General features: G+C 43.1%; 1 protein-coding gene across 6 annotated transcripts in view; it reads left to right on the top strand.

Moving 5' to 3' along the window:
• kdm4aa (lysine (K)-specific demethylase 4A, genome duplicate a) overlaps nucleotides 1–25,031 on the top strand; it is a 120,145-nt gene that overhangs the window by 85,018 nt on the left and 10,096 nt on the right. For 4 of the 6 annotated variants that reach the window (XM_060919681.1, XM_060919679.1, XM_060919680.1 and 1 more), the window contains exons 21-22: nucleotides 3,902–3,994; nucleotides 20,122–22,480. In XM_060919681.1, coding sequence (XP_060775664.1) covers nucleotides 3,902–3,994; nucleotides 20,122–20,259 — 231 coding nt within the window. In that variant the 3' untranslated portion in view covers nucleotides 20,260–22,480. Of the gene's footprint in view, nucleotides 1–3,901; nucleotides 3,995–20,121; nucleotides 22,481–25,031 lie in introns of those variants that run through there. The other 2 variants (XR_009654570.1, XM_060919682.1) reach the window with 2 other exon arrangements.

The following is a 25,031-nucleotide window of genomic DNA, read 5'->3' as shown; positions in this document are numbered from 1 at the left end:
CCCAGTCTTTTGGCTTAAATGAAGTCACGACGACGGTCCCCTGGCGGTGAAGGTGCGCATAAGTGAGATGTAAACAAACCTTCGGAAACTGGGCAAAACAGTATATTTTAACCGTTTTATTCAATTTTAGGGTGCAAATTAGACACCAGGAAAATTGAATTTGCTTTTTGGGTCGTTCTTCTCGACAATAAAGTTGATATTCTACGTTTCACCTCCGACCCTTGCCTATGACCTTTAATTCAATCGAAATGTTTTGGAAGGACCTGAAGCGAGCAGTTCATGTGAGGAAACCCACCGACATCCCAGAGTTGAAGCTGTTCTGTACGGAGGAATGGGCTAAAATTCCTCCAAGCCGGTGTGCAGGACTGATCAACAGTTACCGCAAACGTTTAGTTGCAGTTATTGCTGCAGAAGGGGGTCACACCAGATACTGAAAGCAAAAGTTCACATACTTTTGCCACTCACAGATATGTAATATTGGATCATTTTCCTCAATAAATAAATGACCAGGTACGATATTTTTGTCTAGTTTGTTTAACTGGGTTCTCTTTATCTGCTTTTAGGACTTGTGAGAAAATCTGATGTTGTTTTAGGTCATATTTATGCAGAAATATAGAAAATTCTAAAGGGTTCACAAACTTTCAAGCACCACTGTAGTTATCAGTATTGTGGCACCGGGACTTTCAGTCCTTTTTTAAGGTTTGTTTGTTTGTTTGTTTGTTTGTTTGTTTGTTTGTTTGTTTGTTTTTATAAGTCACTGATCACTGTTCTCAATACTTGTTCGTGATGGATACCTAAGGGGGTCATTTCACCGAGAAATCTTCCCGGAAGACCGAGCTGCGATCTCAGAGCGTGGCTTGGTCGCCGCAGGTCGTACACAGTCGACGGTTGACTGAGGGTTGGTCACGCCTTGGTCTTCCGTGGTTGTACGTGGTCGAGGAATGGTCTCCCCGACAAAGAGATCGTAGCTCGGTTTTTTGACATGTCAAAAAACTGAGCCTCGACCTAAAAGTCGCACAGAGAGCGTCGAAAGAGCAAACAAGGTTGAGGAAAGGACGCATTGGTCGAGAGACAATCAAGGCTAGAACGGGGATGAGCGACGCTCAGTCTTCTCGAGCGAGAACCGATTGCGTGCATGGTTGTGCTGCTCGGCCCGTCCTCGACACTCACTCTATCCGTGCGATCTAGCTTCACTCTTTTGCGATCAAGCCTCGCTCCGCGCAACCTGTCCCAGACCTTCCCTAGACCCGTATGCTCCCTATTCTTCCCATGGGCACGATTGGATTCTAAAGAGGATTAAGGTGCGACCTTCTTCAACCAATAAAGATCGACCATCGCTTAAGTTGCGACCTACCTTCGCCTAATCCTATTAAAGCTACGTGTGCTGAATGTCATATAAATAGGGCGCATTAAGCATAACCAGAGAGTCTTGTTGCAGTTGCAGGGCACGGTGCTCAGGGGTGAAAGTAAGCCGGTCCTGGCCGGTCCGCCGTACCACTAAAAGATTTGGCCGTACTGGAAAGAAAAATATACCGTCTCTGAAAAAAAATTTTAAAAACTAAAAAAAAAAAAATTTAAGCCATACGCGTGCTGGTTACAGCGCGCGTACGGCTTAACCAGATCTTGTGCTATAACATGGTAATAGCTGGTAATCAAAGTGTTTTAGCAGACAGACATTAGTTGCAAAGTCTCCCAAATAAAAAGGCATATAAAGAAACATGTTTCATGATGGACTATTTAAAAATTACTTTGATCAGAATTCGTAAATCGAGTGGAAGTTGGGGCAAAGATTCTAGATTACTGTCTGGTTGGAGCGAGCAGAGTAACTAGGCTACCAATGCATGGCACGCGCACTGAGAACACACGCACTTACTGTAGAACGCACGCACTTTCTCAAACGTTCAAGCCTCTTTGGAATTTATTTTAAGTGTTTTACCTAAAAACTTTCACTTTTCTGTTCTGTTACACTGTTCTGTGTCCAGTGTCCAAAATGAAAAGTTAGTTTTCAACTGTTCAGCTAAAAAAAATGTTATTAAATTGTGTTGTTGAAATGATGTTTGCAATTTATTTATAATCAAAAACTGATACAGGTGGATGAAAGAGTGATAGTGTGATAAAGTACTATACTAGTACTACTGAGTGATAAGAAGTCCTAGTGAATGCTTGATAAGTAGACAATAATAAATAATTAGGTATATTTTCTGGCGCGCGCACTATGACTCAAAATAATAGTACCGGCAAGAAATAAAAGTTACTTTCACCCCTGATGGTGCTGTAATAACATAGCATGATGCAGAGCTATTGGGTCCATGTTGTCCCTTCGGGGGCTGGTCAAAAACTGATGGTCAGCCGCTGATCGCTGGGCCTTTTTATACGGGCGCAGTGGGTCGCACGCAAATCCGGGCGACCGTGACACATTTGCGCGTACTGTAGCTCAGGCGAGAACCTGTCTAGAAAAGATCGAGAATTGAGCGTACAGAGCGAGGCTAGAACGTTTATATCGCAGGCTAAATGGTATTGATCGAGGGTACGTTGCAACTCGTACGTAGCTAGATCGGCCAAGATTGAGCCTTGATCGGCCGAGGTCGCACACTTGCGAGGATAGCGTCGATCTCTCGGCGATCTATGTTGCAGATTGGTCGAACAGAATGAGCCTTGGTCGTGTTAAGATCGCATCAGATCGAGTGGATAGACGCAAGTAGAGCATATGTAAAGCGTCTACAGAGCGTATAGGATGCAGGTAGAGCGTACACATCGAAGGTCAAACGAGATAACATCGAGCATAGAGCGTACACAGAAAATAATGGGTTTAGGTCGCACGGATTTTGCCTGCGACTACGGGAAAACATAGCTACAATCATAGTTGCGCGTGGTCGCGTGCGATTTTTCCAGATCGTACTCGGTGAAATGAGCCCCTAAGTGAGGCTAGTTTAGCCTTTTGTTTTTTGGCTTTAACATGTATTGTTAACTTGACTGAAGATTCGATTACTTATTATTTAGCTCATGTTTTAAGTCGTTCAAATTCTGTAAAGCTGCTTTGCGACAATGTTTATTGTTAAAAGCGCTGTACAAATAAACTTGATTTGATTTGATTTGATTATTTGTCTCTGGGGGGAGAGGAGTGCATGGCTCAGTGATGTGGGTTTTTTTTTTAAGACTGACTCACTGTCATTAAAGGAAGGGGATATGAACTTGGTTCATCTCATCTCATTATCTCCAGTCGCTTTATCCTGTTCTACAGGGTCGCAGGCAAGCTGGAGCCTATCCCAGCTGACTACGGGCGAAAGGCGGGGTACACCCTGGACAAGTCGCCAGGTCATCACAGGGCTGACACATAGACACAAACAACCATTCACACTCACATTCACACCTACGCTCAATTTAGAGTCACCAGTTAACCTAACCTGCATGTCTTTGGACTGTGGGGGAAACCGGAGCACCCGGAGGAAACCCACGCGGACACGGGGAGAACATGCAAACTCCACACAGAAAGGCCCTCGCCGGCCACGGGGCTCGAACCCGGACCTTCTTGCTGTGAGGCGACAGCACTAGGCACTACACCACCGTGCCGCCCGACTTGGTTCATTATATGTGAAAGTTCAGAGTAAAAGAGTTAGTTATAGCAGGGTTGCAGTGTAGTGTGGGTTTTTTTTTGTTTTGTTTGTTTTTTTTGTTTTGTTTTTTGGGGGGGATGGAGACTTTGAAATGATTGTGTATAATTTTGCTCTTTTGGAAGACACCGTGTAAGTAAGAGTTTTCAAACCAGGCACAGTTGAATAGTAGAGGATTAAGGGATGACTGTGGGGCAGTTGTGGTCACAGAGCATTTACTATTTCACTGGCCCAGCAGAAGGAAGATGATGTTTTACAGAGGACTAAGACTGTTATCTGCTTCTGCATAGGTGGAGTTTGAGGATGGCTCACAGCTCACAGCCAAGAGAGACGATGTCTACGCATTAGACGAAGAACTGCCCAAAAGGGTGAAATCCAGACTGGTGAGCTACACATTTAACTGTGAAATCCACATGTGAATATCTCTCATTCATGGTCTTCTGAATGATGTATTGTCATGGTTTAGGGTGATGTCAGTTCTATTTTACACGTATCTACTGCAAGTACCACCCTGATGACTTTGTTGTAGCCACACAACCGCATTTCAATTTCTTATCCACCTTGACAGATCACGTGTGAAACATACCTAGGCTTAATCACTAGGGAATTACCCACAATTCACTAGAATTGATGATGCTTCTCAGATGAACATGGAACCATCCTATGCATTATTTTAGCTGAACATCCTGACCCACTCACAGTGACCTTCAAATTATTTTTAAAATCATATTAGTTTTATGGTGAGATTTCTGGTACCAATAATTCTACAAGTATAAACTGCAAATGGAAGGGAACCTGGATTCCTGAGAAAAATCGCTCACCAGAGTGATGAGTGAAGACATCACATTGCTCCTTGTTTCCTCGCCAGTGAAGCGAAGGTGGCAGTTGCAAAGAGCTTTCCATTTTCCTCTCATTTGCTTTTCTTGAAATTCAGTTATTGTTTAATATTGTATTAGACTGTTGAAAGTAATCTCAACTGCAGTCGCCTTCAGAAGCAGGTAATAACCATAGATTTTGTTTGGGCAGGATATCAGTAATGACAGCCTCACACAATCGAGAGGCTATCACAATTAATTTATGCTAAAATGTGACTTGTGAATTTTTAGGCAAACCTTGTAATATGAGGCAACTTGCAGTCATCCAGCATAGTCAATGTAGCAGCATAGTAGCTTGATATGAGCCATTTTATACCTGCCTTTTTGCCAAGGTTTCAGCAGAATTTCCAGCCTGACTGCATCTCAAAATTGCTACAGCGTATTTGGGCTGCAAAAAAAAAAATGACCGAGCTGGGGGAGGGTAGTAATATTCTGAGGAAAAACATCAGAATTTCCGAGATTAAAATCATAAATTTACTAGAAAAATCTGTCTTTGAAATTAAGGCCCACCTTACACGGGGACGGTCTGAAACAAAAACGCAAAAGTCCGTTTTCGTTCTCACTTGTTTCCGCGTCTACACGACCGTTTTCAAGGAGGAAATCTGCGTCTATACGGTGACGCATAAATGTGTGGAATTCAATTGGATGTGCATGCCAGGCAGCTAGGTGGTGCTGTGAAAGACCTCCGCTATGTCTGCACGCATGCGCAACGTCTTCCGTCTTGTCTGATCTGCACATCTGCGCCACGAAAACTTTGACTACTCTGGCTATGGTAAGTAAGAAAGTAAGTAAAAAAAGTAAGAGCATACTATACCCGCCTCTGTTCATTAACGGTATATGTGCAGATTCGGTATAGATGTTCGAAGGACTCCTGGACGTTTATTAAAGCTGCCAGAGCAGCTTGAAGGTCCGTTGGATCGATGTAATCAGACATGCTCTTACTTTTTTTCTTACTTCCCGGGCTGGCATGTACAGTATATGACATATGTATGACGTAAACACGTACCCGACGTGAGCAGATCCGAGCAGAGTTTCGCGTATGGGGTAGTTTAGACGGATATGCAACGGGGGCTGTTTTTAACTTATCCACTCTGGAAGGCGTTTTCAATTTTTTCCATTTTTCAGCCTCGGAAACGCCGTCCCCGTGTAGACAAAAGGCACTTCCGATAAAATATTTAGTCGTTTTTACCCGACAGCGTCCTCATGTAAACAGGCCCTAAAAGGCATAAATGTGTGAGGGGGGACTCAAATTCCAAAATTAAAAAGTTACAAATTTACAAGAAATAAACTCAGATATTCACCGAGATGATAATCACATGCTTCCTGGCTGCAGTGCATTCTGGGAAATGTTGTTGAAAATCTCTTCGCTCTTTATTCTCTATTCAGCTAGTTCCTGTCCACTGGGACATTTCACACCCTGTGTCTGAAATCGCTCACTTGTTCACTACTCCCTACTCACTCTATAGGGAATTACTGTATAGAGGACTATATCGTGAGCTCATTGGTAAAATGAAAAACCACTTTCGGACACCAGCCCGTCATGCTGTTATTTACGTCATTACTTCGCACAGTTAAAACGTGCCAGATCAGTCGGCTGGTGGGTTTTCAAAATAATAAATACATGCATGTATCTTTGTGACACATACATATTATACTGAGCGTATTTCCCACGTTAATCAATACAAAGTACTTGCATCTTTCATTTTTTTTTAAATCCAGGCTAAATACTTTCTTCTTTGTCGCTGTCTTTTGTTAAATCAAATTTGAGACTTTTGATTTCTTTCAGCGCGACCGCAATGCATGATGGGATATATTGCTTTGGTTAGTGACCATCGGTTGTACACTACTTTTCGTGACGCCTTGTGGGATACCTTGAGTGCACTATATAGGGTGTAAATAATCCTTACTAAGGTTTCGGACAGCACTACAAAATGGCTTCCTCTATATATAGTGAGTAGGGAGCGATTTCGGACACAGGGACTGTGTGCATCACTCCGCTTGTCACATAAAACTTCACTTCCTACTTCTAACCAGTTACTACAGTAGTGTTATTGATGTTGACATGGCAAATGATACTTTTCAGGAATATAACTTTTTACTTAAAATATGCAAGCTCATCAGATGAAGATGAAAAGGAAGAAAGGATGGCAATTTTACTGGAAGCACCTTGAACAGGAATGTACAACTCGGTGTGACCTAGCTAGCTGACATGCTATAAAGTGAGTGTGGCTTCTTCAGGATTCATGTCCACTCGTGGAGCAAAAATAAATGGAACATTTGGCCATATTGTGTCTAAAATGATGCTTACTTGATATTAATTTCTTGTTCGTAGAACTGGTATATAAAAGTAACATCACACTTGAGGTCTTGCTGTTGTACTGAGTATCGGCACGGCTATGATTAGCACTTGGCTGATGGCCTGCGACCGAATTGCAGCCGTGCTGATATTAATGTACAACAGCACTCCCGCTCCTGTGATATTGCTTAAATATTGCACGATCATGGAGGAAAGACTACATTTCCTATAACTTTTGGCTCAACCATTTCAAAATAACGGAGATTTGCACAAATGAGATGAATCCACATCCTGAAAATAATAGGAAGCTGCTCTTGCACAATAATTATACATTTATAAGCAGCTAAAGCAAAAAAGAACACAGATAAACAAATCTGTCTGGTTTATACATTTGTCTCACATTGGATCCAGGAAATGTAACAATCACATACTTACTGGCGACAGTGCATTCTGGGAAATGTAGTTGAAAATAGCGTTACCGCTTGATTTCTTTTATATTGTACAATCAAGGAGGAAAAACTGCATTTCCTAACTCTCAGCTCAGCCACGGCATCTGTGTTGTAATGACGTTGGTCCAACCCTGCAAAGTGAAGCAATCTGGTTTCTTGAAAAGAAATTCTATTTTTGTGCAAATTTATGACTATAATCTCAGGGAATATCTGAAAAAAAAATTTCCTCCCCCTTCTCATAAATGTAAGACTTTAATCTTGGTAAGTCTGAGAGGTTCCCTCCCCCCTGGAATATTATCTTCCTCCTTCAGCTATTATTATTATTATTATTATTATTATTATTATTTAAAGCCTACAGTGGCCTCAATATGCCATTTGTACAAAATCCACACAGCCTAGACTGTAAAAATACATAAAATAAAATCAGCAAGCATGACACTTTTATTTTTTTTTTTCCCTCCCCTTCCTTTTCCTCACCACAATGTCAGTGTGGTGCACACACATTTCTGATGTATGGAATTGTGAATGAGGATTTCAAAGTGCATATTCTGGACCAATTTTGTGGTTTTTTTTTTTTTTTTTAATATGAAAGTATGTCCCTTTACACACTCATCCAGAAGGGTAATTTTGCACAAGGCCATCTGTCTACAGCAGAAAAAAATAAAATAACAAAATGCGTCTAGAAAAATCCCAAGGGAGTCTGGAGCCAGATTCGTGACGTCTCCTGCGGAAGCGCCAGCAGGCTGCGGCAGTTTCAGTGCACAGCCTGTGTAGACCAAGTGCTCCCATTTCTCTCTCATTGTCCGGTCTTTTGGAAAACGATGAGTACTAATCCCATCAAGATTGGTGTTGCTACACCCTCCTACGATACATCTGTTAACTATTTTAATAATTACGCGATAACGTTGAAGAAATTTGCAGAAAACCACCAGGTCGTTTTCTCATAAACAAACCAGTGCTGACGTAGGATTCAGAAGGAGGTGTCCCGCACGCGACGTCACGAAAATTAATGTTTCCCGGGAAATTCAAATGCAAAGTTTTTTCAGAGGCGGACCAATTCGCCTCAGATGGCTCGATTTCAACTGGATTTTTCTGGTATTGCGCAAGGTAAAAAAAAAAACTGCAGAGAATGCAGAATGTTACAGATATTTTGACCAAAGTTTAATATAAAATAGAATTACATTGATCTCGCTCCTGAATTTACCCGTGATATGCACTTTAACATTTGCTGAAAGACTAATATTCATGGTGGGGCTTTTCCACCTGGTCCTATGGACAAGCTGACACTTCTTCTCATTCACATAAAATCTCTTTATTATAAATGAATGATTTTATTTAATATGCCCATCCTCATTCCATGCAGCGGGACCCAAATACTGCCAGGTTGCTGGGGAAAAAATTATTCATAAAATTATACATAAATGTGACAAGCATTTCTATATAATAGAAGACCAAGTTTACATTCCTGACACACTCAAGGTTCAAGATTGCATTATTGTCATTGGGTAAGATACACAACGAAATTCAGTGCACTGCCTTATGAAACGGTTCTCAGATTTATACTGAAAAGATTTAAGATTTACAAACGTACAGACACAAGTTTACAAAGTTACAGGGATATAGACACATTTACAAACCTGAAAGATATACTAATATACACACATTCACATAATACACTGAAGACTTGTGAAGGATATTGCAATTGGTAATAGATATTGCACAATAATGGATATTATGGTAATTGGTGAGTGCACAGTCATACCTGGTGGATGAAGCAAATATACCTGCCGTGTGCAAATATTACCACACAGTCAGGCAATTTGCCATTGTGCGTGCAAAGGATATATACACATTGTAAACTCAGTACTCGGGTTTTGCTCTGCGCTCGTGTATCTAACTGACCAGTGTGCGTTATTAGTGTGAATATTGGTCTGCCCAGAAATGACAAGCATGCACATAATTCCTATTCTGATAACATCGCGTGCATGCTCCAGATGTGTTGGCAACAATAACATTATTTGGTAAATGACCTGTCACTGGAGTAGTGATACATGGAACAACCTGAGGGACAGTTTGCTCTGGGGGTCAGCTGGCAGCTTGTCAGCTGCTAATAATTGCGAAGATGATGAGAGGCTGCTTCCCCCCCCCTTCAAAAACTCAGTAAATTGGGTATCGTTAACTAGTGCACCACATGCAGACCAAGCAATGTATTTCAGAAGACTAAACTGAGCACTTGGAAAAAGTACCGTAGCAGAGCCAATAAACTTCTTTGCGTAAACAAATGGCCAGAGTTCAGCAACTCTAGTTTTCGAAACATGAACCAGCTTGACATTTGTATTCAATTCTCTCTTGTGACTTATCCAATTAAAACCTCAAAGCAGAAAAAGTTGGGACGGTATGTTGAAATTAAAACTGAAAACAATCATATCGTCCCAGTGGTAATAATCTTTGACCTGAATTGCACTCAAAACAATACAACAGCACATTTATTTGATGTTTTAACTCGTGATTTTTTTTTTCCAATATAAACACTTATTTAAATTTTGATTCTTGTAACACATTTCAAAACGGTAAAGTATTTACCATTTGTTAGGTTTTTTTTTTCTTTTTTATCAGACATCTAATTTTTTAGGTTTGTTTACCTGACATGTTTCGACGTACGACTGTCGTCTTCCTCAGAGTGTCACCAGATGTTATTGGTGACGCATCTTTTATCAGCTGATGTTTCCGAAGGCGTGGCCTTCCTGTCTGGATTGACCGGTCGGTCACGCCTTCTACTGTCAGTTCATCCCCTGCAAGATGGCACTCCAGGTATGGGAGAGCATGTATGCTCCCTCATCTCAGTTGATGGTCCTCGGGCTTCGCTTACGGATCTCTATGGCCTCCCTGATCCAGCGCTGATGTTTATTATCTTCTGTGCGGATGACTCTGGCATTCCCCCAGTCCATAACATGATTTTCCCTTTTGCAATGATCTGTTATGGCTGACTTATAATTTTCCTGTTGTACCTTTTCTTTTATTGTTCGGGTTCGTCTTGTAGCTGTCTCCTTTTCGCACTCTTTCTTATGTTCATTTTTTCTTGTGTTGAAACTCCTTCCTGTCTCCCCGATGTAAGTTTTATTGCATAATTGGCATGGAATCTCATATATGGTGTTGCATCTGTTGCAAATCTGGTTGCTAGTAAATTGTTGTCTGTAACGGTAAAGTTGTGCTTGCGAACTCGCTAGCCTTGGTTGCCAGGCTAGCAAGCAGCACTACACCTTGCTTCTTTTCTTAAAAAAAAAAATCGTGGGTGAGTAGAGACTGAGATGGATTCAGTGAGGTGTTCCACTTGCCCCAACCTAATGGAGGTGCTGGATGCACATGATCGCTGCACAGAGTGCCTTGGCATGCAACGTGTAAGGGAGGCAATGTCTGATCTATGCCCTTCCTGTGCGTTAATGCCGCTTACTGTTAGCCAGGCGTGGTTGGCTGGTATGGAACGTGCGTCTAGCAGTTTTCTGCTCTCGGATTCTCAGACACAGCGTAAGCGTAGGCTTTCACCACCAGTGCATGCAAAACAGCGCAAAAAATCTAAGTCTTCTGAGTTAGAGCATAAAGTGGAACTGCTCTCATCTACAGTGGAGCGTCTGCTGCCTCTGCTTGCAAGGCCCCCCCCACAGCAGGTACTGTAGAGGAACAGCCTGCACCACCTTGTCACCCGTTGGCTCATGTTCTCAGCCACCTGACCAAGAGGAAGTGATGTCTGTGGCTGCCTCAGACACCTTTTTCAGTCAGCCTTCTTCCTCGGCGCAGCCACCAAGCGAAGTCCTGCCAGGTGTTGAGCCCTATGATTTGGGCAGTGATGTTACCTCTGGGCGATCTGGGGAGTCTGCCTCAGTGGTGGGTTCGGTGGAGGCCACACTGAAGGCTTTGCTTGCACATTTGCAGTTGGACACCCCGGTGCCTCCTACTGGATCTGAGAACATGTTCCTGTGCCGTGTTCAGCGCGCCTCTCTGGTAATTCCACAGTGTCATCATTTTACTTCTGTGGTGGCCTCTGCCCTGGAGGCTGCTACGAAATCTGCCCGTCCAGACCAGATGTCTCTCATGCTTGCGGCGATGCAGGACCCCGGTGCTGTTGGCTTGGGTAGCATGCCAGTAGTCGAATCAAGCGTTGCTTCGCTCATTGTGTCTCCCAATGAAGCATTTCGGGAGCAGGTGCGTTGCCCTAATGCTGAGTGCCGCCGCACAGACGAGCTACTTTCTCGTGCTTACAACTCTACTGCCTTTCTTGGCAGGGTGTCTAACTCAGTGGCACACATGCTTGTTATGCTGCACTCGACACTCATCGGCAGACCCACTGGCGGCTGAGGTACTGGAGCTTGCATTGCAGGCTATGGGTGTCATTGCCAACCAGTGTGGCACTACCTTGAGCACCTTGCTGCAAGCCCATCGACAAGTGTGGCTGGTTCAATCGCCTCTGCAGGAAGTATGCAGGAACAACCTGAGGCACCTCCCACTGGCATCTGGACAGGTCTTTGGGCCAGCAGCACAAGAGGCCCTTGACAGATGTGTGTCTGTTACAGAGTCTCGCTCCCGTCATGTGGGCGTAGCACCCACCTTCAGAGCTCCGCCAAACCCTTCTGCCTCACGCTTTAGGCATGTGGCCCCTAGAGTTGCACAAAGGTCTCCCCATCGACCCCAGCAGCGGGCCCCCAATCCCTCACCTCCCTCGGCCAGGGAGGGTGGCGCTCAGCCACACGTGAGTGTTCGCCCTTTTTGACAGATGGGTCCTCCCCGCCGTTGTCACCCCCCCCCCCCCCCCATCCCTTCCGAAAAACGTAGACCGGACCACTGACAGGTCAGGGCCAGTGGCAGGAGTTTTTACAGGCAGCCAGCTAGCACGTTGGCACGAAATAACAACCAACCAATGGCTACTCACAACCCTCTCAGAAGGGTACCCCCTGCAATTCCGCCACCGGCCACCAATGCATTCGGGTGTGAGGCAGACAGTTATAACCAATCCAAGACAGGCAGCAGCCTTGTCAAGAGAAGTTCAGTTGTTACTACAAAAAGGAGCCATAGAGATGGTCGACCCCATTGTTCACCCAGGGGGTTTCTTTTCAGTTTATTTTCTCGTTCCAAAGAAAGACGGTGGGTTCAAGCCGATTTTAGATTTAAGAAGGTTAAACCGTTTCTTGAAGGTGCTTCCTTTTCGAATGCTACAAACAACAGATGTACTGCAAGCGGTCACAAACCAGGACTGGTTTGTGACCGTAGATCTCGAGGACGCCTATTTTCACATACCCATTGCCACGGACCACAGGCGCTTCCTTCGTTTTTCGTTCATGGGAAAGATTTTTCAGTTCAGAGTTCTCCCCTTTGGACTTTCTCTGGCACCAAGGGTGTTCTCGAAATGCGTCCAAGTAGTACTAGAACCCCTTCAGAAGGAGGGCATAAGAGTGCTCCCTTACTTGGACGACTGGCTTCTTTGTGTGGCATCGCCCGAACAGGCCAGCGAACATGCTCACCGGTTGCTACTACACATTACGGCTCTGGGGTTCAGGGTGAACCAGAGGAAGTGCAAACTGGTCCCAGTCCAGGCAACACATTTCATCGGCCTTGCCCTGGATTTGAACACTATGCTGGCCAGTCCCACGCCAGACAGAATAAGTTCAATTCTCACTGGAGTGAACCACCTTCGTGTCGGGGGAACTCAGCGTTTGTTTCTATCCTTCAGCTGTTGGGGAAACTCACAGCGGCTTCAGTAGTCATTCCTCTGGGTCTTCTGTGGCTAAGGGCTTTTCAGAGATGGCTTCTTCAACTGCGTCTGTGTCCAGTGTGAGACAGACACATGAGGGTGAGAATAACACGCCGTTGCATGCTCACGCTAAGACCTTGGTCCCAGGCACACTTTTTTTCACTCGTGGAGTTCCACTTGGTCCCCCACCGGGACGGTGGGAGGTTATCCGGACAGATGCTTCCCTCATGGGTTGGGGTGGAGTCTGGCGACGGCAAGGTGTGAATGGCACCTGGCCTGCTCCGTGGTGCACATCCCACATCAACACACTGGAGTTTATGGCGGTGTTTCTGACGTTGCACCACTTTCAGGAAGTGCTACAGGGCAAACGTATTGGTACGTACAGACGGTGTGGCAACTGTTTTTTCTGTATCAATCATCAGGGGGGCACAAGGTCTGTAGCTGCGCTTCAGGTGGCTCAGTCTCCGAGTATGGGCTCAGGACAGCCTCCTTTCCATAAGAGCATCTTATCTACTTGGACACCTAAACAGTGTGGCAGATGCTCGGTCACGCGGCAAGGTGTCTCAAGGGGATTGGAAACTGCATCCAGACATGGTGGAACAGATCTGAAAAACCTATGGGAGAGCGACTGTGGACCTGTTTGCGAGCAGTCAGACAACTCATTGTCCAACATAGTTTTCTCTGGGGGAAAAAAACGGCAGCGTTGGGCCAGGATGCTCTGGCCCACGACTGGCCGAGGGCCATCCTTTATGCCTTTCCCCCTCTACACTGTTGTGGAGGACTCTCTGCTGTGTGCGCGATCACAGTCACCATGTGCTATTGATGGTTCCTCATTGGCCATCCAGGCCATGGTTCCAGCTCCTGCAGTCACTACTAGTGGGACCCCTTGTCAGCTGCCCGACTTGCTGACGCAGATGGAGGGCAGGATTCAACACCCATGTTCCAAACGCCTGAAGCTCTGGGTGTGGCCCTTGGGGCCCCGGGGCTACTACTGGAGTGTTCAGAAGGGACCAGGAACACTGTGGTGAACGCACGTGCAGAATCTACCCGACGCTTGTATGCAGGCAAGTGGAAGGTGTTCTGTGATTGGTGTGCGGAACACAACATTGACCCCCTAAGCTGCTCTGTTCCACAGACTTTAGATTTCCTGCAGCACCTTTTAGAGCTTGGCAGGGCTGCATCTACACTTAAGGTGTATGTTGCAGCACAGCCCACCGTTCAGAGGTTGGAGGTGTTTCACTTGGGTCCCATCGGCTGGCGGTAGCCTTTTTGAGAGGGGCATTTCGTCTTAATCCTCCTCGTTTTGTGTGGAGTCCGTCATGGGATCTGAACACTGTGCTCGAATCCCTTTGCTTGCCTCCTTATGAGCCCCTGTCAGCAGCTGACATTAAGTGGCTATCTGTTAAAACGGCTTTTCTTCTTGCCATCACAACAGCCCGGCGTGTGAGTGAGCTACATGCCCTCTCAGTGAGTACTGTTTGTCTTTGTTGGGGCCCTATGTTTGACAGTGTTTTTCATTGTGGCCTAACCCAGCTTTCCTCCTGAAAGTCTTGTCTCCCCAGTTTAGCAACCAGCTGATTTTGCTGACTGCTATACCAGCAGACAGGATGGACTTGCGTGCAGAGTTGTGCCCTGTCAGGGCTCTGAGGTTTTATTTTGATAGGACGGCAGCCTTTCGTACAACATGCCTGTCTGTTTGTTTGCTTTCTTGTTTGTTTGTTGCTCCGAGAGGAAGGCCTCTGTCCAAGCAGTGGCTCTCCCGTTGGGTTGTGGAGGCAATCACCTATGCCTATGAATCTATGGGACGTACTGTGCCCTCTCCTGTCCCCTGCCATTCGACACGTGCTCAGGCAACATCATGGGCAGCTATCCGGGGTGTACCACTCTCTGACATTTGTGCTGCTGCAACTTGGTCCAATACACGTATATTTGCCCGGTACTACAGGCTAAATGTTGCGTCCATACCATTGCTGTGTGCAGCTGTTCTTCCAGAAGGTGGTGATACTCTTCTGAATTCCTCTTGACTGGGTTGGTATTCGTCTTCCACTAGTGCTTTCAGCACCACCCTGGCGGTCTGGAGTGAAGGAAATAGAACGCTGGTTACGAATGTAACCGTGGTTCTATGACTAAGTGGAAGACCATCAGGGTTTTTGGTCACTTGGATTGCGCGAGAATGATCTTGAGGCCAAATGACGTGGGATGTTGCCTTATGTAGGCAGGCACGTCATACGTCATGAGATGACAACTTTTGTATACGGTTCTCAAAACGTGCGGATGCAAAGATGCTTCCACTAGTGCTTTCAGCACCGCCCTGGCGGTCTTCCACTTAGTCATAGAACCACGGTTACATTCATAACCAGCGTTATGAAGATAGATTGTTATAAACTAACGATTCATTCAAATGATTGAAAATAAGGAGCTCACACAACCAAAGATATCCATCTCCGAAAGTCAGTTTCTATGTAGAATTCCCCCCTTATCGAATGCTGCCATTGAAAATATTTTAACCAATCAGAAAAATCCGCCCCCGATGGTTTGCGGCAATGCTCTGATGTCACTTGGGTGCATGGAAGCTCCACATGGAGTATTTGTATCTCCGGTACGAGTAGTGCTGCCGTGACAGCCTCATTCTGCGGACTGGAACCTTGCTAGGCCTACCTACAAATAGATCTGCATACAATCTGACTTCCCTAAATCTGTTGAAGAGGCAAGTGTGCGAGTTTTTACATGTTCCTGCCAGTCTAAGCACTTGTTAGCACGCTTGGCATGCTCTCGACTCATTCATAAAAAACTTCACCAAGACGTCACCAGGCTAGCCTACCGTAATTACTGTGGTAGATGGTCCAACCCCCGCGGCAACGCAGAAAGAGGGTAAACAAACACTGCTTTACTATACAGGATTTATGTGAACGTTACAGGAGGATGCAACAATGGCAGAAGTGGGGAAAAAACTAGCCTGCATCAATTCCCAAAAGACAAAAAGGTAAGAAGTTAATGGATAAATGCCATTTGCCGTACAGGGACAGACCTCTCACGGGCTGACTGGAATGGTCCTTCAGGTGCAAAAATGGCACATTTGCAGCTCGTGTGCTCAGAACATTTTGAAGAAAATTGTTTCACCCAAACAACTCTGATGCACCGGGCATTAGGAATGCTTGTTTATCATGATCATTATCGCTATTCGTGTCATTGTCTGAAATACTCGAGGAAATCAGTGAAAAAATGTTGCTGGCGCTGTGGTCCATTTTGTCGAATATGGCTGTGTATTGTAAGTGGCGTCACACTTTAGGAAAACCATTCGGAAAGCAGCTCGGGTGTTTCCGGCAATATTTCTGCACAAGTGTGAAATAACGCATAGTTTCAGCCTCGTTTTACAAGTAAAGAGTTCGGGTTTGTCCATAAGTCAGGGTTGCATCTCATTAATACACCTATTTCAGATGTATAGTGAAAAAATCGACATTGTCACCTTAGTAGACCTTTCGCTTTGCCCCTTCAGTATTGAAGTATACACTCAGCCTTGCACCCAAGTGACATCATGGATCGCCCTTCCAATAGGCAACATGGCAGCCTACTGGTGGCATTAGAGCAGTGATACAAAAATGCTCACAACTTTCTCATAAATGGTCAAACATGCCTGAAACTTTTCTTACAGGCTCTCAATATACAAGCTACCAACCCATGCATGTATTTACATTACATTTTCCATTCCTTTAATATAAGGCTTCCTTTTTGCACAGTAAAGTTTTAACTGGCATTTGTTGATGTAACTTCGTATTGTAGTGCTTAACAAAGGTTTGCCAAAGTAATCCCAAGCCCATGTGGTAATATCAGCTATAGATGAGTGACAGTTCTTGATGCAGTGCCATCTGAGGGATCCGAGATCATGGGTGTTCATCTTAGGCTTGTGCCCTTGCTCTTTATGCACTTAAATTCCTCCAGATTCCTTGAATCGTTTAATGATGATATGCATTGTAAAGGGTGAAATATTCAAATCCCTTCATATCTTTCTTTGAGGAACGCTGTTTTCAAACATTTCAATAATTTTCTCACGCGTTTGTTGACAAACTGGAAATCCTCGGCCCATTTTTTCTCTTCAAAGACTAGGCCTTTCCTGGATACTGAGTTGGTACCAAACGATTACAATCGCGTGTTGACATTTCAAATCACATCATTTAATTGTTTTACTTCATTACTTGCCCTAAATTGCCCCGTCCCAGCTTCTTCCAGAAGGTGTTAAAGGCCTGAAACACAGGAATGGCTGTATATTAACAGATGAAATGAAGTTGACCCTACCAAACATGAAATATCTTGTGTTCATACTGTCTGCAATGAAATGAGTCAAAGTAAATTTAAAACTACTGCTTTCTTTTTTTAGTTGCATTTTTCATACCATCTCAACTTTGTTATATATATGCAGGACACTCATTAGATGCTTTATTGCTAAAGACATTAGGTCAGAAAGGGTGCTCTTTCAGTCAGAATCATGTTTAATGGCCAAGTATGTTGACACACAAGGAATTTGGTTCTGGCAGTTGGTGTCTCGAGTGATGCAGAGAAGAGGAGAAGAAAAAAGAAGGGAAAAATGTATACATGTTATGTATATGTAATTAAGAAAAATGTGTATATGTAATGTATAATATAGACATTACACAATATAAATATATATGCAATCAATAATATACAATATAAAATAAAATGCCTATTTTATGCAACATATATCTATAATAAACAATATGTACAAAGTATATATAATATAAATATATATACTATCTACATATACAATTAGTCCACAGCATTAGTCAAAAGTGGCAGTGTGAAGCAACACTACGAAACAAAGCAAAACATAGTTGACGGTTTGCTGCAGATTTATTAGCAACTCAGGAGAGCTATCCAGAATAGATAGTTTTCACTGACGTCACGGCATTCTGGGGAACGCCCCCCCAGCCGCCATCTTGCGGGGCAAACAAAACGGACCATCGCCACTACCGGCTACGTTATCTCGGACGAATTTATGAAGTTATATAGTCTCTTTTCTAAAATAAAGATCAATGTCGGCAAAATCAAGCAAACAGAAGTATATCGATACATTAGACGACATCTCGACAACGGCATGCAGCCAAACTGGCCTTGATTGGGGGAATTGACCCCTACGAAGTGGACAAAGATGCATTTTCAAGTGACTATGCAGGGCTGCCAAAGCCTGAAACTGCCAAAGCCTGCTCCAAAGCCTGAAACTGACTTCATCAAACTTTAAAGGCTGTCTGACATATACAACTTTTGTATATTCATAGCGCGCCTTTAGGCGGATGCCGCCTGAATCGCGCAGATCCGATTTTTTTTTTTTAGGGGGGGCGTTGGAGTGTCTGATTATAATTTCAAAGTAAATTCTGTATTAAAATTACTAAATAAGCAAATCTGTTACAGTCCACGAAACAGGAAGTATAAGGATGAGAAAAAAACAGTTTAAATCGGAAAGCTGCGCACATTTGTGCAGTCCTGCACACCGCTCGGGCTGCGCAAATGTGCGCAGCTTCCCGATTTAAACTGTTTTTTTCTCATCCTTATACTTCCTGTTTCATGGACTGTAACAGATTTGCTTATTTAGTAATTTTAATACAGAATTTACTTTGAAATTATAATCAGACACTCCAACGCCCCCCCCAAAAAAAAAATCGGATCTGCGCAATTCAGGCGGCATCCGCCAAAAGGCGCGCTGTTTGCATCCCAAACACAAATCAAATCATACAGAATAGACCTAAAATGTTTTTCAAAAATGACCCTTGCGTGAGTGAAGTGACAAGTTTCAAATAGAAACGTGACAAACGAGCGATATTAAGTGTACATTACAATGTAAACGTACACTCAGCGGTTCCAGTTAGGCATTCTCCAGAGATTGTTCACATGATGTTTTGGTTTCCAAAAACAAACTTAAACACAATTGATTGTTTATTTAAACAACTTACCACTTATAAAATGATCGGACCAGACTTTGCTGTGTTTGGAAGGCTGATAATCCTTGCGGTTGATTCTCGCAAGCCATAGATTTCTCCTTTGTATGCTGAGTTTGTTTGCTTGCCTTCGTGCTCCTGTACAGTGGGAATTCCATAAAAGCTCCGCTTGACTTCATCATCTGACCTATTACGACAGCCGTGAATACAACAGGTGTGCACCATTGCTAGCTTTAAATAGCCTGCTTGGGTTCTTTTGAAGACTTTGTACTCACGCGTTACAATGTGTGCTCAGTCACCCGTATGGTAAGCTTGACCCACAAGATGGCCGCCACTAGGGAATCCCCGACTCTGTGACGTCATGTGAAAACTATCTATAGACGTCGAGGATGTAGAGCAGTTCCCACCCCAACTGTTCACACCGATGGGCAATTTAAAGTAGCTAGTTAGCCTAACCGCATGTCTTTGGATAGTGGGGGAAACCCATGCAGACACGGGGAGAACATGCAAACTCCACAGAGAAAGGCCCCTGTCATTCATGAAGGTTGAACCCAGAACCTTCTCACTGTGCGGCAGCAGTGTTAACCACTACACCACCATGCCACCTTCAAATTGACTTTTGTAGACATAAAATAATCACTAATGGTTAAGTATTAAAAGGTAACTGTGACCATTCAGTCATGTTAGTGGCTTATCCGGACCTTTTGTAAGTAAGAATTTATTTATTTAAACTGGACTTTTACAAATTTTTGTTGAATACCCTTGCAATAGACATTTGATATCATGAAATTGCTCGCACTGGAGAGCATTTATCATCAAACAAAATGAAACTCACAAGCTTCACTACTTTTCATCTGGAGCCTGCTAAGATGGAGTTCTAGCAGCTTGCTGTACTTAATCTTGCACTTTTTTTTTTTGGAAGATTTAATAAATGTTGGAGACATTTTTACTTATAACGATAATATTGTTACCCCCTGGAAATTTTGGGGGCCCTTTTAACTGCTCACCAACTGGGAAAGTTATCTTGCTACAAATACAGCTGGCGTTTAGCCACGGCTGTGAGAGGTAGTGTCAGAAGGGAAGATGGAAAAACAGATGGTATGTCAATGGCAACTGGTGTGTGCTCTTTGTCTGAAAGCTGCAACTGACTTTTTGTGCGGTATCGTTTTCTTCTTCTTTGTGTGTATGCTATCATCCAGTCGAAGGCATCAGACATGCGTTTCGATGGCATCTTTGGAGAGAAGAAGCTGCAGGATAGCAAGAGGCAGCGTGTGATTAACTCCAGATACAGAGGTGACTACATCGAGCCGGTCATCTACCGAACCATCATGGAGTAACCAGCATCATCATCATCATCTTCCTCCTTGCAGCACCAGCATTGATTGAGCAAAGCTCCCACGCACACGTCTCACAACATGAAGTGAGAATGTTTCTTTCTGTGTGTGACATTGTATACATCTGCTTTTTAACAAGTTTGTAACTGCTCCAAGAGCTTTGCCATCACTCTGATCTCTGAAAAGCTTTTAGTGAAGGCGTTTTTAAAATGCGCGCATGCGCGTACACACACCTGTGCCACATCTTTTCAGACAAGATGTGGTTTTTATATCCTTCCTGGAAATTGAGCCACTTATACATACACTTTGGCCAGACAGCATTAGAGTTTGTACTAGTTTTATACACATCCTCATTGTTTCTTCATGTTGTTCAGTTTGCATTAATTTATTTCCCTCCGAGTTCCGGGTGCTAATACTTGCCCATATATTTTTATCGAATGGAGGAAACATTGCCATTTTATCAACATAAACACCTCCTTTTTTAATCCACACTGTTGTCAAATTGTACAGCCGCATTCCTGAATATTGTAGATTTTTTGCAACATAATTAATTTAGATCTGTTTTTTTTTAAACCAGTCTATTTATTAGATGGTGCTTTCTGAAAGTAGCCTTTGCAATATAATTGTCTGAGTTCTAACAGCACTGTCATCTAGACAGACGATGTGGTTCCTGTTTTCCCCTGGGAGGTTCTTTTAAAATGCCACGGATTTCCTAACTGTTCCTCTCAGTTCTGCTATATGATGCATTTAAAGACCTGCTTTGCACTGCTGTTCAATCAGACACGTTTTATTTTAATTACTTACAGCTTTGGCAATCTTAATTGTAACCCTGTTAGGCATGAGCTGATACTCAGGTTCACATATCATTGCTAAATATCTAGCCTTCGTCACCATGCACAATATTATTGCAGTAGATTGCATTAAAAATGCAAGCTTTTTTTTTGTTGGCTAACATTTTAACTGTGATGGAAGCCTTGGCAGTTCCCCCGCTAAACTATTCAACCTTTGTCTGTTGGCTGAAATCAACCTTACTTACACTACCTGAACTGCCCGGGCTTATATATCATTTTTTTTTTAATTATTAAAAAATTGGGTAATTAAAACTAGCTCGTTTGTGTTCTCTTGCTGTTAAGTAAGTTAGCTGGGGAATTGTCTTTGGAATACCTGAGCTAAACACGTAGCTAGCTCCATAAAAGCTTTTTACTAAAAAGGTAGCTAAAAATAAATAACTAAATATCTAGCTTGGTAGTTTGGCACCATAATTCTGTAAAATTAAGTATTTATTAAATAATGTATTAAATAAGCATTAACAAGATGCTGTTATTGTAATAGCAAAAAATCTTACCAAAATAGCCTCACTAACCAGATGAACATTGGGATGGGATTGTCAGGGGGACTGTGAGCTACCGTTCTGTTCGTGCTCCAGTGAACAGAATTGTGGGATTTTCTTCTCTAAGGATACATGCAGTGGTGCCTTCAGATTAATCAGCTAATAAACACAGTATAAGCAAGACAGTTTCCTTTATGCTGTTCTTATTTTGATTCTCTAAACAGGACAGAATTCATTTTGAGAGCACAAATGCTGCCCACCCAATACTATCTACCCAGGCAGCTTCTTCGCAAATGGAAAGCAACACAGAATAACATTTCTGAATTGTCCACTGTGGTAAAAGGGTGCCTGTTCAATATTGCGACATATTGAATAATATTAAAGACTATCAGAACACGCCTAATCCCCATGCTTTAAAAGAAAGCTAGTTTTGCACTCCTAAGCTGTATTCTTAATAAATTGATTCCTCTAGCCAAGTTTCCAAAACAGACACTCGCACATGAAGGGCTTTTAAAGCCTGTGATGTGATGTGTAGTGTGTGTATGTACTTAATAGCTGTCCGATATTTAAGTTCCTTTCACTCAGCAGGAAGGGATCTACATATATCACCACTTTAAAAAAAGAAAAAGAAAAAAAGGACTTATTACAAATGTTTTTTATTATTAAGAAGCCTATTTTATTGCTTTGTTTTATAATAAGTGTTTAATGTTTATATGCTGTGAGAAATAGAGTTGTATGTAGTTAATTTAAGGACTTCATAAACTGGCAGTGTATTTTCCCAGCTTGCTTCCTTAAGTTTAAGCCTCAGTCACACTGGGAACTGAGGTTCTGAAATGTCTGTTCCTGTCTTTTGTAAAGATTATCAGTGTGTCAGTAAAATGATGTGGGCTTACACACCTCTTGTACGAGCCTTAATTTCATATTCAGTACAGAATTCAAATGTTACCTGAAATGTAGTTCATTGGTGGATGATTGATTTTGAGCCTGACACTTCTTACGTTTTGTAGTAGAATTACAAGTCTAATGTAGCTCATGAGTAAGGGAAGCCTGTAGGCACCGAGTTGGCCTCATGCAAACCAAAGTGCATATCTAAATAACGCACTCGGCTCAAACTAAATTGATTTGTTAAAGAATCTGATAGACTTGGTTATGACGTTGGGAGACAGTTTACACAGTCAATAAAAAAAAGTGTGAAGATTTGCAAATCATAGAAACCCTATATTTCATTGAAAATCGTACAAAGGTAACATATCAAATGTTGAAACTGAGAATTTTTTTTGTTGTTTGAAAAATGTATGCTCATTTTGAATTTGATGTCAGCAACACATTTCAGAAAAGTTGGGACAGAGGCAACAAAGACTGAAAAAGTTGTGTAATGCTTAAAAAAATAATTTAGTTAATTGGCAACAGAGCAGGAACATGTTTGGGTATAAAAAGAGCATCCTAGAGAGGTGGAGTCTCTCAGAAGTAAAGATGGGGAGGGGTTCACCACTCTTTGAAAGACTGCATGGGCAAACAGTGCAACAATGTTTAAGAATAACGTTCCTTAATGTAAAATTGCAAATAATTTGGGGATCACATCATCTGTGGTACATAATATTAAAAAATTCAGAGAATCTGGAGAAATCTCTGTATGCAAAAGACAAGGCTGAAAACTGACATTTGGATGCCTGTGATCTTCAGGCCCTCAGACAGTGCTGCATTAAAAGCAGACGTGTCTATAGTGGAAATCACTGTATGGGCTCAGGAACACACTTACTTACATTCACTATGGGCTCCATTGTGAAAGAGTCCAGGTGCTAAACTGGCCTGCCTGCAGTCCAAACCTGTTTCCCATTTAAAACATTTGGTGCAATATGAAGCACAAACTACAACAAGGGAGACCCCGAACTGTTGAGCATCTGAAACTGTATATCAGGTAGGAATGGGACAACATTTCTCTTTGAAAACTACAGCAATTGGTCTCAGTTCTCAAACGTTACAGAATGTTGTTAAAAGTAGAGGTGATGCAATATGGTGGTAAACATGCCCCTGTCCCAACTTTTTTTGAAATGTGTTGCTGACATCAAATTCAAGATGAACATCTCATCTCATTATCTCTAGCTGCTTTATCCTGTTCTACAGGGTCGCAGGCAAGCTGGAGCCTATCCCAGCTGACTACAGGCAAAAGGCGGGGTACACCCTGGACAAGTCGCCAGGTCGTCACAGGGCTGACACAGACAACCATTCACACCTACGGTCAATTTCGAGCCACCAATTAGCCTAACCTGCATGTCTTTGGACTGTGGGGGGAAACCCATGGACACGGGGAGAACATGCAAACTCCACACGTGGCCCTCGCCGGCCACGGGGCTCGAACCCAGGACCTTCTTGCTGTGAGGCGATAGCACGAACCACTACACCACCATGCCGCCCCACTATAAAACACTCATTCTCATAAGAACAGGACAATCGCTTCCCATTACATTACCTTATTTACCCCATGAAAATTATTCACTAACGCAAACTGACAATGAAGAGAGATCTCATTTAAGCTTTCAGAGGAGCCTTATTCCAACACCAACATTGGTCAGTTTTGCTCTGAGCCATGTCCACCCTTACATACAATTTTATCTTATGAAATATGAATAAATCTTATGTTTAGTGTCACACTGTTGAAAGAAAGTCATAACCTTGAGGACAAGTGACAGCCACTTGTTTATACAATGCTCAATCCCATGACTTACTTTCAAAATAACTTCCTTTATTCAGTTTTCTCCAGAAGGGAGAACATGCAGCACCCAGAGGAAACCCACGCGGACAACATGCAAACTCCGCACAGAAAGGCCCTCGCTGGCCACAGGGCTTGAACCCGGACCTTCTTGCTATGAGGCGACAGCGCTAACCACTACACCACCATGCCGCCCAAAATGAACATATATTTTTCAAAAAACAATAAAATTTCTCAGTTTGAACATTTTATGTTGTCTTTGTACCATTTTCAATGAAACATAAGGTTTCTATAATTTGCAAATCTTCACATTCTGTTTTTATTGATTAGTTTTACATAGTGTCCCAACTTTTTTGGAATTGGGGTTGTACGTTGGAACTTAAGAGTTTGGCATGATGCACTCTAGGCAACTATGAAGCAATACAACATGGGCCAAAAACTGATTTACGCCATCCAACAACTGTATGCCAAGGCCAGCAGCGCAGTACTCATCCAAGGCACTGAGGGCAAATGGTTCCGTACCACAGTGGGTATACGACAGGGCTGCCTCCTGTCACCTACGCTCTTCAACATTTTCTTGGAGCAGATCATGACTGATGCCCTTGAGAACCATCATGGCACAGTCAGCATTGGAGGAAGAACCATCACAAACCTTCGGTTTGCTGACTACATTGATGAACTAGCAGGAAGGGAACAGGAGCTTGGTAAAATGTATGGATGAAACCTCTTCAAAAT

The sequence above is a fragment of the Neoarius graeffei genome, chromosome 4 (genome assembly GCF_027579695.1).
Source record: "Neoarius graeffei isolate fNeoGra1 chromosome 4, fNeoGra1.pri, whole genome shotgun sequence".
Classification (NCBI taxonomy): Eukaryota; Metazoa; Chordata; class Actinopteri; order Siluriformes; family Ariidae; genus Neoarius; species Neoarius graeffei.
Note: the sequence above shows the minus strand (reverse complement) of the source record. Positions and strands in the feature narration are given on the sequence as shown.